The sequence below is a fragment of the Alternaria postmessia genome (assembly GCF_024291825.1).
Source record: "Alternaria postmessia strain BMP 2775 chromosome Unknown scaffold_20, whole genome shotgun sequence".
NCBI classification, from domain to species: domain Eukaryota; kingdom Fungi; phylum Ascomycota; class Dothideomycetes; order Pleosporales; family Pleosporaceae; genus Alternaria; species Alternaria postmessia.
In genome coordinates this window covers 102,804-118,124 of record NW_026260093.1, presented here as the reverse complement: position 1 = coordinate 118,124, position 15,321 = coordinate 102,804, and the positions used below count along the sequence as shown (strand labels likewise).

Genomic DNA, 15,321 nt, shown 5'->3' with positions numbered 1-15,321 from the left:
AACCTACTGTGTACGCCCTCGTGGCATGAAGGTAATGTCGGCAGTTGCGGAACTAATTTGCTGATCCCGCATTCGGCTAAAGGCTTGAGATTGCTTGACCAACCCGACCGACGTTTCGCACGACAGGTGGTACCGGAGCACGGGGATCGACGTAGCGTCGTGGGGAAGCTGGGGCATATTGCAAATGAGAAGATGTGGATGGAAATGGGGTCATCAGAAAGGCCGGAGTGATGGAATGAGGCATGAATTGAACTGCACTTCGCGTCCTACTCTACCATTGCCGTCATACGCTGACATCCCAACCTCATCAGTCCAAACGCGAGTAGAGCTAAGCAGGTGCAGGGATTGAGTCTGCAACAGCCTTGATTCCAGCATTCCAGATGTCGCCCATCCGCGAGTAGCCCGCAGCGTTCCTGTCAAACTGATTAGCTGATCGTTTTCTCGTAGACTATTACGCGGGTGGGATCCATTGCTTACGGGTGCAAGTTATCGCTCAGCTCGCTGCTTGAGTTGAGTACATTCATGTCGACAATCGAAACCTTTGATCCCTTGCTGACTCTGGCAGCAACGATAGCAGGCAACGCATTGTTGAAGGTCTTGATCGTCGCATTAAGACCAGACTGCTTTGACGGGATAATCTTAGCCACGATAACAACCGCATTCGGAACTGCCTTCAAAACATCATCGATCAAAAGTCCAAGTCGTCTCGGCGCATCAGCATCAGGTTCCGAAGCAGGGTTTCCACGGTTCAGGTCGTTGGTGCCGGCATGGAGCAAGACGACGTTTGGCTTGAATGCAAGACCGCCGGCAACAACACCGCGGATCTGTGAGATCGTGTATCCGGGGAAGCCTTGGTTGTCTTTATCGGCCATCGTTCCAGACTGTTGCGTGCCGACGAAGTCGACGGTGTTGCCAGAGGCCTTCAGGTCATTGAGCAGTTGCTGACGATATCCGTTCGTACCAGCGCCATTCATAAAACCCCAGGTGATTGAGTCACCTAGAGGCAAGATGCGGAGGTTGGTCGTCTTCCGCGCAACGAGCGCGTCGCGTGCTTCATGGGGAAGACCATTGGCAAAAGACAAGACTACAGCGCATCAGCTGTGTGTGTTCGTGATACATGTGGCACACTTACAGAATGCGAAGATGGCCAACGGCAAAGCCAACTGGTTCATGATGTTTGACAGCATGATGATCAGATATCGAGGTCTTGTCGAAAGCGCGAAAGCGACAGAGATAGGTAGAGCGTCCTTTTCATCTAAACCATCTCGCCAATATACATGCGTCCCCTCCCCCAAAGGGCACACATGTTTCGAATTCCTCCGTCAGTTTGATGAAGCCGAGAAACTAGCGCACCCTAAGTTCCATCAATCTGCGACACATCTTGATGATATGAATTCTCCGTAGGCAAAAGTACGGCTAAGATCTGACAAAAATGACGTCATCCCATCCGGACGATAGGCGACAAGTCGACTTCAGCGCGTGAGAAGCTGCTCATCAGCATCGTCGAATGGTGTCGATTGGTCTGAAATCTTCCGGACTTCTTTCTACCATTCTTTGGTGCTCTCTTTAGCCTCGGTTGCTTACCTTAATGTTGCGATGTGGAGAGCAATTTGGCCATTGATGTTTGACCCTAAACCTCCCCGCATGCTAACGCCGCTGGGGTTAGCTCAAGTAATTGCGGAATTGTGCACCTGTCAATAGCGCCTGGAATTCCTAGCCTCATTATCTCGCACGCCGACCGTGCGCTGCACGTCACAGCATTGAAGCTCCAAAGAGCCATTCCATTTAGCCCGTGGTGTACCCAAGGAAGCCATGGAGCTTCCGCCTTTCCAGTACCAGAGCTTGGCTGGGTCCAACCAGATCCGCCTCATCACAATCCTTCATCGCGAGCAAGAGTCGGCGATAGAACTTGAGCTCGAGCAGGTCGACTTCAACTCCGATCACAGATACGAGTGTTTGTCGTATGCGTGGGGACATGATGATTGTGGTCGATTCATTACGGTCAATGGCTCATCATTCCTGGTCAGCTCTACTTTGTATGTCGCGCTTGAGCATCTCAGGTACAGGTCGCAAGAGTGCAAGCTCTGGATTGATGCCATTTGCATCGATCAGGCCAACACTTCTGAGCGAAATAGTCAAGTCGCTATCATGAGGCAAATATACCGCAACGCAGCGCGCGTGATAATTTGGATCGGGCCAGCAACAGAATCGAGCGAACAGGCCATGGCATTCTTGAAGATAATGGCCAATGCTAAGAAAAATGAGGATCGGAACATGCGGAGAAACGGTGTCAGGGTAGCTAGTGATACGAGCTCAGAACTGGGTCCTGGACCGGATCGGTCACCTTGGAGTCTTCCTTCGGCTTCAGATCATAGCGTTGAGCAAGTGGATTTACCAGAAGAGAGTGTGTGTTCGAATTTTGGACCAAACAACAGAGCGATTTCCGGAGACGAGGATTCGGTCAACTCGTATGCCGCTTCGTTGGTTCGCGAAGCTAACAGTAGGCCACTGTCATTGCGCTCTACCAGAGCCTTGTGTGACGATGGAAACCAATCTAATGATTTTTTACGATGGAAAAGGCTTAAAACATACCTGAAGTCACTCTGGACGTCACTCAGATGGCGATATTCAGCGTATAAGAACGCTCGATGGAGCCGGAAAAGGTGGTCTGAGTTCGTGGACGCACACACTGCTATGGAAGCTACGAAGAATAATTTCACCATCACAGGATATCCTATACTATATAACATGTTCGGGAATCCTCACGAAGAGTACTTCAAGAAGGAATGGGATTCCCACTGGCAGGCTGTCGATGAACTACTTGCGCGCCCTTGGTGGGGCCGGACCTGGATCGTACAGGAGGTATGGTGTGCTTCAAACGCAGTGCTTTACTGTGGTGCTACGAAGCTCAAGTGGAAGAATTTCCAGAAGGCCATGGACTATGCTGAGGGATGGGACGATATGGGGGACCATGTAAAAGGCACGGGAAGGCAGTCGCAATGGGAGACCTTGCGGCGGCGGTATACGTTAGCGATACATCTTGCTAAAGCCAGAGTCAATGGCAGTACGCTATCGTCACTACTCTGGAACATCTGGGATCGCGCATCGACCGATCCAAGGGATAAGGTGTTTGCTGTATTGGGTCTGGTTGGTGAAACCAAAGATGGGTATCCCACCATGGCACCAGACTATCGGAAGTCGATGGAACAGGTGTATCGAGAGATTGCGCGAGAGATTATAATCAAGGAAGGTCGAATGGACATCCTACTTGCGGCAAGCGGTGTCAATAGTAACGCCGAATTACCATCGTGGGTGCCGGATTGGCGAAGCGAGGCTACCACGGGAAGGCCAATATTGCTGGTCAACCGCAGACTCTTGATGAAACTCGCATACTCTGGATCCATGGATATGGCCATATTAAAAGGGCATGGATACCTTGCGGCTGGCAATTCGGAGGCGTTCGCTCTGTTCAGCGACGACCTGAGGGCACTTACGGTATTGAGTAAGAAGTGGGACAGTATTGCGGAAGTTTGCGATGCAGACATCACTGCGACGAGCAACGATGAATTCATGGATCAGATTTGTGAGTTCATTCTCCGATCGAAGTTCATATCTAGCAGGAGACGACGGAGGGAGTTGACCAGAAGAGAGCACGCCACCGATTCTCAAGAAACATCCATGCTGATGGCCACACTCACTGGTGGAGGAAGAATATGGCATGACGAGTACGCACCCACCATGCGAAACGTGATGCGGCAACGTCGGCTTTTCATAACAAAGAATGGGCATATTGGGATCGGACTAGTAGACGCTCAGCCTCACGATGTGGTCTTTATCATCTCTGGCTGCAATTTTCCGATAACACTTCGACCACGGGAAGATATGTTCGGCGTCGTTGGCGAAGCCTACAGTGAGTTTCTGAGATAGCGTATCTCGAGGAAAGCTGGCTAACATGGCATGATGCAGTTCACGGATATATGAACGGTGAAGCTTTGGCTCGTCCATGGTACAAAAGATGGATGCGAGTCTGGAAGAAGATCACACTAGTCTAAGATAAGCGATCTCGAGCTGACCTCAGCTCATTCGGTTTCCCCATCACATGATCATGCAGCATCCATTCCATCTGTTCCTTTGCTCTACATGAGAGTACCCACCCATATCGTAGCCATTACCGTGCAGTCACGCTGTAGTTGGAAGTTCACCAAATCGGTATTGTGCCCAGCTCAGACTCACCTCAGGCATCGTCCAGAGCTGTTCACCAGAGCTCTCACCTGCCGCACCAGCAGCGACATACATGGGGAGGATATGGTCGAGCGTTGGATGCGCTTGTCTCCCATCACTGCGCTTCATAAGGTCCAGCAGGTTCTCCTTGCGTTCTTCTGGATTGGAAGTCACGGCGTTCTTGAGTGCATCATCGAAGGTGGAGGAGTAACTGCAAGGGATCAGTCAAGTCTCCCAACGACGATTCAATCAGCTAAACGGTGCACAGAAATGACGTACGGCATATTTTTACCCGATCCTCGAGACTTTCGGTAATCCTGTAGGTTGTGAACTGCCATTCCAGCACCTACGATCAGTATGCCTTCGTCACGGAGACTCTGGAGCGCCTCGCCCATGCGATAGTGGCGACCGATATCCTCGTTGTCGAAGAGGGAGACTTGGACGATGGGCATGTTCAGAGGGTTCTTATTGGGATCGAAGGCTGTACTAACACGTTAGAATGGAAACAACCCCATCAATTACAACAAGGCGATCATACCGACAACAAAGCCTGCCCATACCCCATGATCAAGCCCTCGCTTCACCTTCTGCACCTCGATGCCGGCGCCGCCCAGCTTCTCAATGACCTTGTTCGCAAGTTCAGGGCTGCCTTTGTTCGGAAATTTGTACTCGTAGTAGTGAGGTGGAAACCCGAAGAAATCATAGATGATATCGGTGTCCTCTGCGGCGTTAATCTGGATACGATTTGGGCTATCTTGCCAGTGTGCAGAGAAGACGACGATCGCTTTAGGCTTGACTTTGGTCGTAATCTCTCTACCAACCTCGCCTAACTTCGCGTAGGCAGGATGCTGCGTGTTTTCCATAAAGTTGGGTCCGCCGATACTCAAGAAATAGACTGGCATCCGTGAGGAAGGGGTGATGGTAGTATTAGACATCTTGATTGTTTTGGGAGGACTTTCTTGGAAGGCGATGGTGATTCTGGTAGCAGTTTGGTAGAGGAACGGGATACAGAGGCTCACTACGAGGATGGTCAAGTATGTGGGCGACAGCGCCAAGAGCATGTCTTGCTGGGCAGTGCTAAGCTACCAAACGTCGCAGAACAAAGATGATTGGGACTAGGCAATGAACTGGCAGTAGAGTAGGGGCATCGCCGAGACTATGATTGAGTGGATACTAGCTGCCAAAATCGACGACGTTGGACAATTGGAAAGACGACAATGTTTGCAGGTGAATGCACCTGGTTCTTGCAGGCAGCAGCAGCATTCGGAGTCGTATATCCTGCCGCTTCCGATATACTCGAACTTGTCTCATGCGTTCTGTATGGAAGACCGATTACACAATGCTGGTGCAACCGCGCGGTCGCTGTAAGGGCTTTCCCGTTTCGGCTAGATGATAGACATTTACCCTCGACCCCCGTCACAACCGCGCGGCTTATGTAAGTATCTTCACGTGCAGTATGCTTGATTGCGACGCACCCTGCTTGAATCACTGCACGCCCTACTCATACCCGCCATACTGGGTCGCGCGGGTTGCGAACTTCTGCCTGATGAGGTGTGTTTCCCTCCCGCGCGGCATGCACTGGACATCCTATCGAACATGCCTGGGCGCCGACTCTTGGCAGCTGCTTAATCTTTCCAGGCTCACCCGCGCGGCTTGTGGGTCTTTTACAATAGAACTTCTGACACTGAAGGCGACTCCAATATTGGTTCGCATCGTGATTTCCGCGCGCGGTCCATCCCACCACTACGGCACCCAGTGTCCCCCGCAGTTTGCCGCCCAGCATCTCTTCGACTCGTACGACAGCACGAAGGCACAACCATGCTAGATCCGAGACAACGTGACAATAGCACAAGCACATTGACTGCAAACGGAAGCCATCTCTGTTCGCCATGCCTTTGCTTGACTCGCGTGTCCCGAGCGCACTTTCCAATTAGTATGATACCCTCGTCCTGGCTCCGAAAAGAAGGCAGAAACTGAAGACTCTTCTGATATAAAGACACTGCGCGTCGGCATCTTCACGTACATGTCGCCCATCTCTTCCTTCGTCTCCAAACTCTTCTGTTTCGGAGCCAAGTCCAAATCTACCACAAGCACAATCTCAGAACCCTCTCCACAATCATACCCCACTCACATCAGATACACAAAAATGGCTCCTGTGGTCCTCATCCTCGGCTCTGGTCCTCGCGTTGGTGCATCTGTTGCCCAGGCTTTCAAGAACAGCGGCTACAGCGTCGCTCTTGCGTCCCGTAAAGGCACCAACAGCGAGACTGAAGAAGGATACTTCTCCATTAAAGCCGACTTTGCGTCTCCCTCCAGCCTGCCCGATGTCTTCTCTGCCGTCAAGTCGGAGTTTGGCACTGCCCCAAGCGTCGTCATCTACAACGCTGCCGCCCTGACTCCTCCTTCGGACCCAACCTCTGTCCTATCCGTCTCTGCCGAGGCTGTCACCAAGGACTTGAATATCAATGTTGTCAGCCCGTACGTGGCGGCACAGCAGGCGCTCGCAGCCTGGGAGACACTTCCCGAAGACACTAAGAAGACCTTCATCTACACTGGCAACGCCCAGAACGAACTCATCATCCCCATGCCGCCCATGATGAACTTGGGTGTCGGCAAGGCTGCAAGCGCGTACTGGGTCGGTCTTGCTGACACGCTGTACAAGTCCAAAGGCTACCGGTAATCATCTCGAATACATGCGTGTATGGTCTTGTCACTGACGTTTCGTGATTCAGATTCTTCTACGCCGATGAACGTCATCCTGATGGCAAGTTCAAGGGTATGGCACTCGATGGCCCTGCCCATGGCGAGTACTATCCACAGTTGGCGCAGCACCCTGAGGGCGTGCCATGGCAGGCCACTTTCGTGAAAGGCCAGGGATATGCCTCTTTCAAGTGAAATTGACACCGCTCTCTTGACTAGTGAGGAATCATTCCCTTTGAAGTGAGCGAATCGAGGTACGGAAATCGGACGCGAGGCGTTGCGTAGGTGACGTGGTTGTCGGTCCCATTAGTCGTTCATTATACTGCTCGCATTATATTGTTCGTAGTCAGCAGAATAATTCATGCTACCATCAAACGATCTGAACATGTGTTGCATGTGTATGAGACGAGCTTTTCTGAGTGCCTCTAGATATTGTTTGTATGTTCGTTGTCAAGGAGGAAGATTAGACCTGGCGATCAATCAAGTGGGTTCATGAAGTATGACATCACCTAGACTAACAACACCAAGTCTCCTTGACTCCTGAAACACGTCGCCAGATCCCTGATTTCCGTATCGCCTGCGCGCCTTTTTGACCACACACTTTCCATAACTTCCAATGCTTTACGAACCGTACCGAACACGCTTGGAGGTTGTAGTGCCTGAACCATTTCCCGCAATTGCGCTTCCTGCTCCGGCGCCGCCAGACAGCCCGCCACGCAGAACGGCCATACCATGGAGCGCAGCAACGCTGGCGGCACAATCTGCTGCGTCAGTAGCTCGATGATCTTTCCAACGTGATATCGGACGTCCAAGCTCGCCGGCTGCCATCCCGACACAACGACAAACAAATACAAGAGTGCTGCGTGTGCCCAGACACGGGTCGCGAGGATAGTTTGGCGCGTTGGTGTTCTCCGTTGATGTCCAAAGTCCGAAGCGAACATCTCTAGCAAGCTCGACCCTTCATTGGAAGGGCTCATGGGGTCATTCTCAAGCTGCAAAATATATTCTTCAACAGAAGCCTTTATGGCTGTGGCGCGCCGGACCAGCTCCATAACGTCGAGGCTTCCTGCGCGATGGGATTGTTGCTTCCATGCATCGAGGGTGGCTATCTCGCCGACATAGAGGAGTGCCCAATTCTGACACCCTACTGTTTCCTCGAGGTTGATGACGGCTTCGGAGCTACTGGGTGTATAGAGCAGGCTCCGATGATAGCTGTATAGGCGAGGCTGTCGTTGAAGAATGGTGGCCGCGACGATGTCGTCCAGGATAAGGAGGGCAGAAGAGAAGCGAAATGCTACTTGTTCTGCGATGGGGGCTTGAAATATCTCGGCTGGATCGATCAGTGTGGTGGGGTTTAGACGATCCAAGACTGCATTGAAGCTTGAGCTGGGACATACTGGTGTCATGGCGTCGACGCTCTCGAGAAGCTGCATGAAGAGTGCTAGTGCGGCGTTCAAGTGTGCCTGGCAGTTGTTGAAGCTCAGAACGGCTACTTCAAACCTTTGCACTTGCATAATGCTGGCTAGGATGCGTACCGTACCGTGCAAATGCTCCATCACGCCTGCGTCACTAATCACCTGAAGTGATAATCTCAGTACCTCGAACGCATCTCTTGTCTGGTCGAGAACCTTCTCCCAATTCGCTGCCCCTTGTGCCAGCGACAGGAAATAAGAGCTCTGGCATAAAAGTGCCTGCTTCACGACCGGACTGCTGATCATCATCTCCAGGATCCATGTCCGACCACCCTGCAGCAGCGACGGGCGGTAGAAAGGGAACAAGAACGGGAACAGATTCTCGAGGTAGAACATGACGAGGATCGCATCCGAACGTCCGATCGCCAAACGCTCTCATGTCTCCTTGCCCGCGAGCGTGCAATCTGGGCCCCTCTGGCGCAACCTCGCCAACGAATGAGGAGTCGTTCCTGCGCTACCAACTAGCAAGTTGCACGTTGGAGACGCTGAAGCCCTTGGTGTCTGGGGTGGCAGCATGACGCAGTCTCCATTGATGGCAGTTGCGGGCGACACGCGTTCGCTACTACTCAGAAACGGTGCGCTGCGACGACGATGAGCATTCTCTTTGACTTCCAGTTTGAGTGCCTCGGCCATTTCCTCTTGTTTGGCGCCACCGTCCATCCATTCTGGCTTTGCAAGATCGAAGTGACAGGCGATCATGAGAGACGAGCATACGTCACAGATGGGGCGCTTCTCGTCGCATTTTTTGCGGCGGAGGCGGCACGTCCAACAGCCTGTGAAACTGCGGATTGTGTGAGTTTCCATAGCCGTGTTCGTATTGTTCCTTCAAGTGTGTTCGTCAACTTGAGCTTCGTGCGATTATCGTCATGAAGCACTTGTTTCGGAGTTAAGAACGAGGTATTAGAGAGCTAGAGGGGAAACTTCCCAGGTCCAGGGCAATCAGGCGGCAGGTAGCACAAAGAGTGGGGCTGTTCATGCAAGCCAGCTCGCACCATGCATGTCAACAAAACAAGAGAAAAAGGGCGCGTGGGATAAGCTTGTAAGCACTAATATATTGAGGGGCAGACAATTGGCTCGGTTCAGGCGAGCTGAGGACTAATCCGTTACGTGCAGGTTGAACTCACTTCATCTTTCCAAGCTTCCGATCAGATGATCAAGGTATCTGAACTGGGTGATACGGTGAGATGTGACTAGACAGACTCTTACGCACACATTCGTTCTCCTCGAACCTCCTACTGCACGGCAACAACCGAAACGCCCTCCTCTGGCAGTGGCACGGCTTCCTTTCCGAAGGTTCCAAACTTGTAATCGGGTACACGGCCGTAATCCTCCAGGACGGGATTGGACACCTCGATAGCCCACTTACCACGTGAGAGCATGTCGTCACGGAACTCCGTGACGAGCTGCTTCAGATCATCACCCGTGGCAGCTGTATCTCGCACACGGGCAAGGGTTCGTCCGAGCTTCAGCGCATCCGTGAAGGCGCAGACACCGGCCTCACCACGGACTCGAAGACATTAGCAAACGTACTAGTTGGTGAATTTGTGATGCAGACTTACAAGGTGTCATAGAATGAGCTGCATCGCCAATGACGACGACCTTTCCAGCAGGTAGTTGTTCAGCGGTCATTTGTACGCCCTGGAGTTGAAACCCAGGGCTGCTGTATCCTTCAATGGGGACTTTGTCAACAAGCTCCCGGAGGTGGTTTGGATACGCCTTCGTCTTCTCACGAGCAAAGGCAGCGAGCTGCTCCTTGGTCGCCCCAACAGTCCAGTTGGGGTTCTCCTCCGTGGTGTTTGGAGCATTCTTGTCAACCCAAAGCAAGATGAAGTAATAGTATCCTGTGTTTCCGTCTTCGCTGACCTTGTTCAAGGCACCAAATATAGCACTCTGGTCATCGCTTCCCAGTGTCGAGTTCATGACTATGTATCCCGAGTGCGCTAGTGCGAGCTGGCGCTTGAAGTCGTCACCGCTGAGCGCTACTTCGCCAACCAGAGAGCCGAGTGCCAGTGGCTTCATAACGTCCTGACCGTGCAATATGTGCTTCCGGACCATGCTTCGCGTTCCCTCAGCACCCACAAGAAAGTCGCCCGTCTCAGAAGTGCCGTCGCTAAAATGTACCGTCACCTTTTCGTCAGCTTCCTCAATCCTCGCTGGTTGTTTGCCGTACTTGACGTCAATCCCCTGGAGTAGCCAGTTCCTAAGCCGCGTCCGGTTGGCGCGTACGATCTTTCCGCTCTCATCGCTAATGACCCCGGCACGCATTCCAGGCCTAGTGATATCATAGAACACAAACTGGGCTGGAAGATCCAGGGGAAGCAAATGGCTCGTCTGATCAACGGGGCCCATCTCCTCCGGCATCGACTCCACCAGATCTGCCAGTGCTGGCCCGAAGAGTGAGAGTGCCCAGCCCTGAGTTCGAGCATCGCTGGTTGGGTCGCGCTCAAAGATGGAAAAGGATATATTGGCTGTCTTGAGTTGGTGTGCGAGCGTAAGCCCGCTCATGCCAGCCCCTACAACGAGAACATGAGGGTACGACTTGGTCGACATAGTCAATAGGTAAATGGCTGTGACAAAAAGCTGGACAATCGGCAAGAAATGAGATGGGATGAACTTTGAATTGAATATATGGTAAGCTGGCCGACGTGTGTACGCTGTCCTTTTAACGTACTCAAGCGGCTGTTGTCCATGAGCGATATGCTCAAAGACCATGAGAGAACGTCTCTACCTACCACGCGCGGCTGAGTACAATTCACCCGATGAGACTATTCCACCCACCCCCGCCCAAACTATTCAGATGACCTAGATATCTGAGTAAACAGCCCATGATGCCTTTTCAAAGCGGAACGCCTGATCCGATGGATAGATTGGCTTTCCATAACCTGAAGGATGTGCAGGCAAACCATGTTGAAGCTGGGATTGTCCTCAACACGACCCTCCGCTTGGGTTGAGTGTTGCATCCAAAGACCGTTGCGAAACACCAGTCATGCAACAGTCAGAGCTGAAGGCGACATGTGGGGATGAATGTTGCTGTCACTCGTGCTCGCTATGCATCTTCAGGGAACCTCGGCCATTGTACTGCTGACACTCCGACTGCGCACCTAGAAAAACCCGAACATTGATCGGTATGCTCGTTTCTTGCACAGCCTGTTCAACTCGTACGTCGAGCCTTACAAAGCGGACCTGGTACCAGCGCGATACAATTTACCGCGTTTAGCAGCAAGGTGCCTACATTGCAATGGAAGCGCTGCTGGAAGTCCTCGTACTCCTGGTGTTCGTCAGCCTAGGCCACCCATTCCTGCAGCGTGGGATGCCAACTGCCGTATAGTGACAGCGCGAGGTTGTCGCGCCGGATATCGGCCGTTTAACCGGCCTTATATTGGATCTGCACATCATGTTGCTGCAGGGTGGGATGTCAGCGACATACCCGCGCGGTTCCTGCACCAGATGCGGGCCGTTGCAGGATCTGCACTTTCGGGCACTACGGCAGTTTCCGTATAAGTCTTACATGTCTTATCTTCTACCCAAGACTGGAATTACGCCTCGTCAAGCAGAAGATGACTGCAGGTGGGAGCTGTGTAACTGTTCCCGGAATTCCGCGCCAATCACTGATCTAGCTCGATGATTACATGGACACCAACATGAACGCTGAACCGTCATCGCATTGGCGTACACCTCAGACCACGTCAAACGCAGAAAATCCTTTCGGCGCTGACAGCAGCATGATTCTGGAAAGACCCGTCCATTTGCTACATGGCGCCATCGAAGAGTCTCATTACGCAAGCGGTGCTCGGTGAAGAAGCGGTTGTCTTGTTAGAGCTTCCTTGAGCTTACGCTCATTCCTACGTCGTAAAATCCGATTGCAACAATTGAGCAATCGAACTTTTACAAACTAACAAATGCGAACTGCAAGGCTCCGGAAGTGGAAAATTTGTTGTTTTCCCCAGCTTCAGCTGCGACTTCTTGCGAAGACAGACCTCCCGCCTTCAAATACCGGTCCAGGATGCTGATCCCATAGTTAGAACGCACAGACACTGATGATAGTGGACCTGATGGTCTCCAATCAGAGGTTGACTTTCAACACGTTTCGGTAGAAGATAAGGCGACACCAATAAGCTAGCGTTGCAGTACACATAGAAGAGGCAATCTGTATTCCGGAGCTGAGTACATGTGGTTCAATGACCCGAGCAGCCCCTAAGCCAGTGTTGCACCAATGATACCATGGCAAAGTTCACGATTGTACACGATACAGTCTTTGACGACCAAGCCAACATCTGCCAGTATTTCGTCCCACTCCTTCCTCATTCGTTCACGTGCGCCACAGGCACCCAACATCACCAGATCCAAGGAAGCGGCAAAAGACGGAACCGCCGCTTCTGGCAATATCATATCGTTGATCAGAATCACGGATTCAGCACTCATCGCCGATTTGATCTGGTGTAGGATCTGCTTCGATTTATCATCGTTCCAGTTGTGGAGAATCCACCCTAGATGATAAAACTTGGCACCTGAATAAGCTTTAGCATATTCTTTCCCGTTTAAGAGCCATCTTGCGCATACCTTTAATGGGCTGAGGCTGGAAGAAGTCGTGACCGATAGCTTCAACACCAGGTGTCTTCAAAGAATGGGCAAGGGTATCCGGCAAATCTTGCAAGATGATCCGGCCAGGGATATCCGGAAAGCGTTTCTTGAACATCGCGCAGTAATGCCCAACGTTCCCACCAACATCGACGAATGCTGGCAACTCGGGATTCCAGTCTTTCGTCTGGGGTCGAATGGGGTACTCATCCAACCAGCGCCCCCGGACGGCTTGCTCCATAGCCATGTAGCTGATAAGAGCACCCATCTGCAGTGGGTTTTGGGAAAACCAGGTGTACGTGTCCAAATCGGTGTTGTAAGCTGGTTGGAATACTGTGTTTTTACCATCGGTAACATCCTGATATTTGTTCGCGCGCAAGAAAGCGGGCATTTCCTGGAACAGAGGACCGCAGTTCTCGAAGCTGAAAGAGCGGTCAATTCCCAAAAATCGGTACAGGGAGGGTTGGCTGAGTCGCTTACAAGTGTGTGACAATCTTCTCAGCTTCTGGAGTTGCCAGATTCCGGCTTTTCTTGCTAGCTTCGAATTGGTTGACACCAGTTTCGTGGATGAGTCCAACTGAGGCCATGTATCTAAGTAGACGCCCTAATATATACGATTAGCACTGCTTCTCAACAAGGCGTAAGGTCATCACAAGGCGTACCAAGGGTGATCGGATGGGCGTTCGTCACTTTCTGCAGCTCTTGGAGGCTCTTTGAACCAGATTTTGCCAAGGTGTCAAATATCTTCAAATCTTGGCCGATCCGTACAGCTGAAGACTGTAAGGGCTGAAAGGTAATTAGTGGCTAGGCAACGGATGCACTTGAGGAGCGACTCTTACATAAAGAGCTCTGTGAGGAGCAAGTCTTAGTTTCGCGTATTACGTTCCCAACAGGGTTAAACACTTACATGCGTGTTGCAGTCTCTTCTGGCGTCTCTAAACCAACGATCATCTCGTGCAATTCACGAAGTAGGATTTTTTGGGCATCGCCATGAGCTGATGTCAGTAGTTGCCTTACTTGTTCCATAAGAGTGTAGGCCACCATGATTTGATTAGTTAAGGGAAAGGGATAAGCGAAGAGTAGGTTGCACGAAGAGCTGAAGGGTAACGGATGAAGGGACGAGGCTCTCATTTATAGAACACATTAAGGTGCCATGGGCAAGCTTACGTTAGTTCCATGCGGGATTGCTTCTACTACTCTAGTTCTGTTCCGTTGTGCTTTGGATATTACTATTGCCGAAGCCGACAGTTCAAGCGGAAGGCGTGAGTGGATGTGTCTTAGCAGAGTCAGACTCGCACGGGCAGAGTCTCACAGGTTCAGAGTCGGCATTTGCTAACTTTAGCAAAGCGTCTTCAAATATCCCGTACAATGTGCTCAACTTCCCGCTTTTATTTCTGCGACGTGCATAGGGCGCTTGAACTATAGCCCGAACATGCGCAAGAGTGTACACAAGTTTGTACAGCTCTGATTCACATCGAAAATAGCTTTTACGCAGTTGCAGTGAATGTCAGCCAACTTGTCAGATCCTGCAGTAAGAGACAAGAAGAGATGGATGCGAATCTGACTTGCAGAAACGCCACTATCAAGGTGCAGAGGTAGAGTACGTATATATTGGCTGTATCATGATCGTGGCTACATGCATCAGACGTTTCATAGTAGGACAATCTACAGCCAGGTGTAGGCCGCACATCCCACGTTGCCGTATACGTTGACATGAGCCGCGACCGAATGTCTCCGATGGCGTTGAATGCTTATTCACACAAGCGGCTCGGGGTTTAATTGCGTAGATTGCTTATCCGTACGCAAGCTCATCGAACCAGAATGCTTAGTGTGAACACCTGCAGAAGAAAGGACGCTCACTAGTTGTACTTCTGTGGAAGGTCTACTGGAAACCTTTGTGAGGTATTTACCTACCTCGTATACATGTAAGCGCCTACTGAAAGAGGCGTTGGGTACATCCTTGCACTACGGGAAGTACGTCTACTGAAGATACTCTCTATCACCTTTCCGTCCGAATTGTAATGTAGGTGCGTTTTCATTCGGGCTTGGAAGGAATGTTCTAAAACCACAACTTGCTACAAACGAGTTGCTTTGTGGCTTGGGTACCTATAGAATGTTGGCAATAGATGAATCAGCTAGGTAAAGCATGCAGACGCGATTCAATGTTAGAACAAAGGTTCTGACTCTCCCACGTTGCCAAGCAACTTATCTCGAGCCGACCCTCCCAGCTATGCATGAGTTGACCGATCACTGGACTACCGGGTCGGTCCGCGGACTGCGCGGAGACGAGAATCATTCGTTACCGTACTTGGGTAGAGCACAACAAGCAGTGCCATATCAGACTTGTTGA

At 51.4% G+C, this 15,321-nt stretch overlaps 7 protein-coding genes across 7 annotated transcripts; 2 read left to right on the top strand and 5 right to left on the bottom strand.

Moving 5' to 3' along the window:
- Window positions 1-328: 328 nt before the first annotated feature.
- J4E82_004287 (uncharacterized protein) lies at window positions 329-1,172 on the bottom strand (the record flags this gene model as incomplete). Its single annotated transcript, XM_051730566.1, has 3 exons — window positions 329-413; window positions 478-1,084; window positions 1,133-1,172. The coding sequence occupies 3 exons, from the start codon at window positions 1,170-1,172 to the stop codon at window positions 329-331; spliced, it is 732 nt and encodes a 243-aa protein (XP_051589615.1).
- Window positions 1,173-2,748: 1,576 nt separating this feature from the next.
- On the top strand, window positions 2,749-4,052 carry J4E82_004286 (uncharacterized protein; the record flags this gene model as incomplete). Its single annotated transcript, XM_051730565.1, has 2 exons — window positions 2,749-3,910; window positions 3,967-4,052. The coding sequence occupies 2 exons, from the start codon at window positions 2,749-2,751 to the stop codon at window positions 4,050-4,052; spliced, it is 1,248 nt and encodes a 415-aa protein (XP_051589614.1).
- Window positions 4,053-4,179: 127 nt separating this feature from the next.
- Window positions 4,180-5,123, bottom strand: J4E82_004285 (uncharacterized protein; the record flags this gene model as incomplete). Its single annotated transcript, XM_051730564.1, has 3 exons — window positions 4,180-4,432; window positions 4,501-4,702; window positions 4,760-5,123. The coding sequence occupies 3 exons, from the start codon at window positions 5,121-5,123 to the stop codon at window positions 4,180-4,182; spliced, it is 819 nt and encodes a 272-aa protein (XP_051589613.1).
- A 1,121-nt stretch (window positions 5,124-6,244) lies between these two features.
- J4E82_004284 (uncharacterized protein) lies at window positions 6,245-7,116 on the top strand (the record flags this gene model as incomplete). Its single annotated transcript, XM_051730563.1, has 2 exons — window positions 6,245-6,897; window positions 6,954-7,116. 2 exons carry the CDS (start codon window positions 6,245-6,247, stop codon window positions 7,114-7,116), a joined length of 816 nt encoding a protein of 271 aa, XP_051589612.1.
- Window positions 7,117-7,430: 314 nt separating this feature from the next.
- Window positions 7,431-8,729, bottom strand: J4E82_004283 (uncharacterized protein; the record flags this gene model as incomplete). The annotated part of the gene is made up of 1 exon (XM_051730562.1): window positions 7,431-8,729. The coding sequence occupies one exon, from the start codon at window positions 8,727-8,729 to the stop codon at window positions 7,431-7,433; it is 1,299 nt and encodes a 432-aa protein (XP_051589611.1).
- Window positions 8,730-9,625: 896 nt separating this feature from the next.
- J4E82_004282 (uncharacterized protein) lies at window positions 9,626-10,943 on the bottom strand (the record flags this gene model as incomplete). The annotated part of the gene is made up of 2 exons (XM_051730561.1): window positions 9,626-9,900; window positions 9,953-10,943. The coding sequence occupies 2 exons, from the start codon at window positions 10,941-10,943 to the stop codon at window positions 9,626-9,628; spliced, it is 1,266 nt and encodes a 421-aa protein (XP_051589610.1).
- A 1,644-nt stretch (window positions 10,944-12,587) lies between these two features.
- On the bottom strand, window positions 12,588-14,015 carry J4E82_004281 (uncharacterized protein; the record flags this gene model as incomplete). Its single annotated transcript, XM_051730560.1, has 5 exons — window positions 12,588-12,901; window positions 12,954-13,393; window positions 13,452-13,575; window positions 13,634-13,757; window positions 13,989-14,015. The coding sequence occupies 5 exons, from the start codon at window positions 14,013-14,015 to the stop codon at window positions 12,588-12,590; spliced, it is 1,029 nt and encodes a 342-aa protein (XP_051589609.1).
- Between the last annotated feature and the right edge of the window lie 1,306 nt (window positions 14,016-15,321).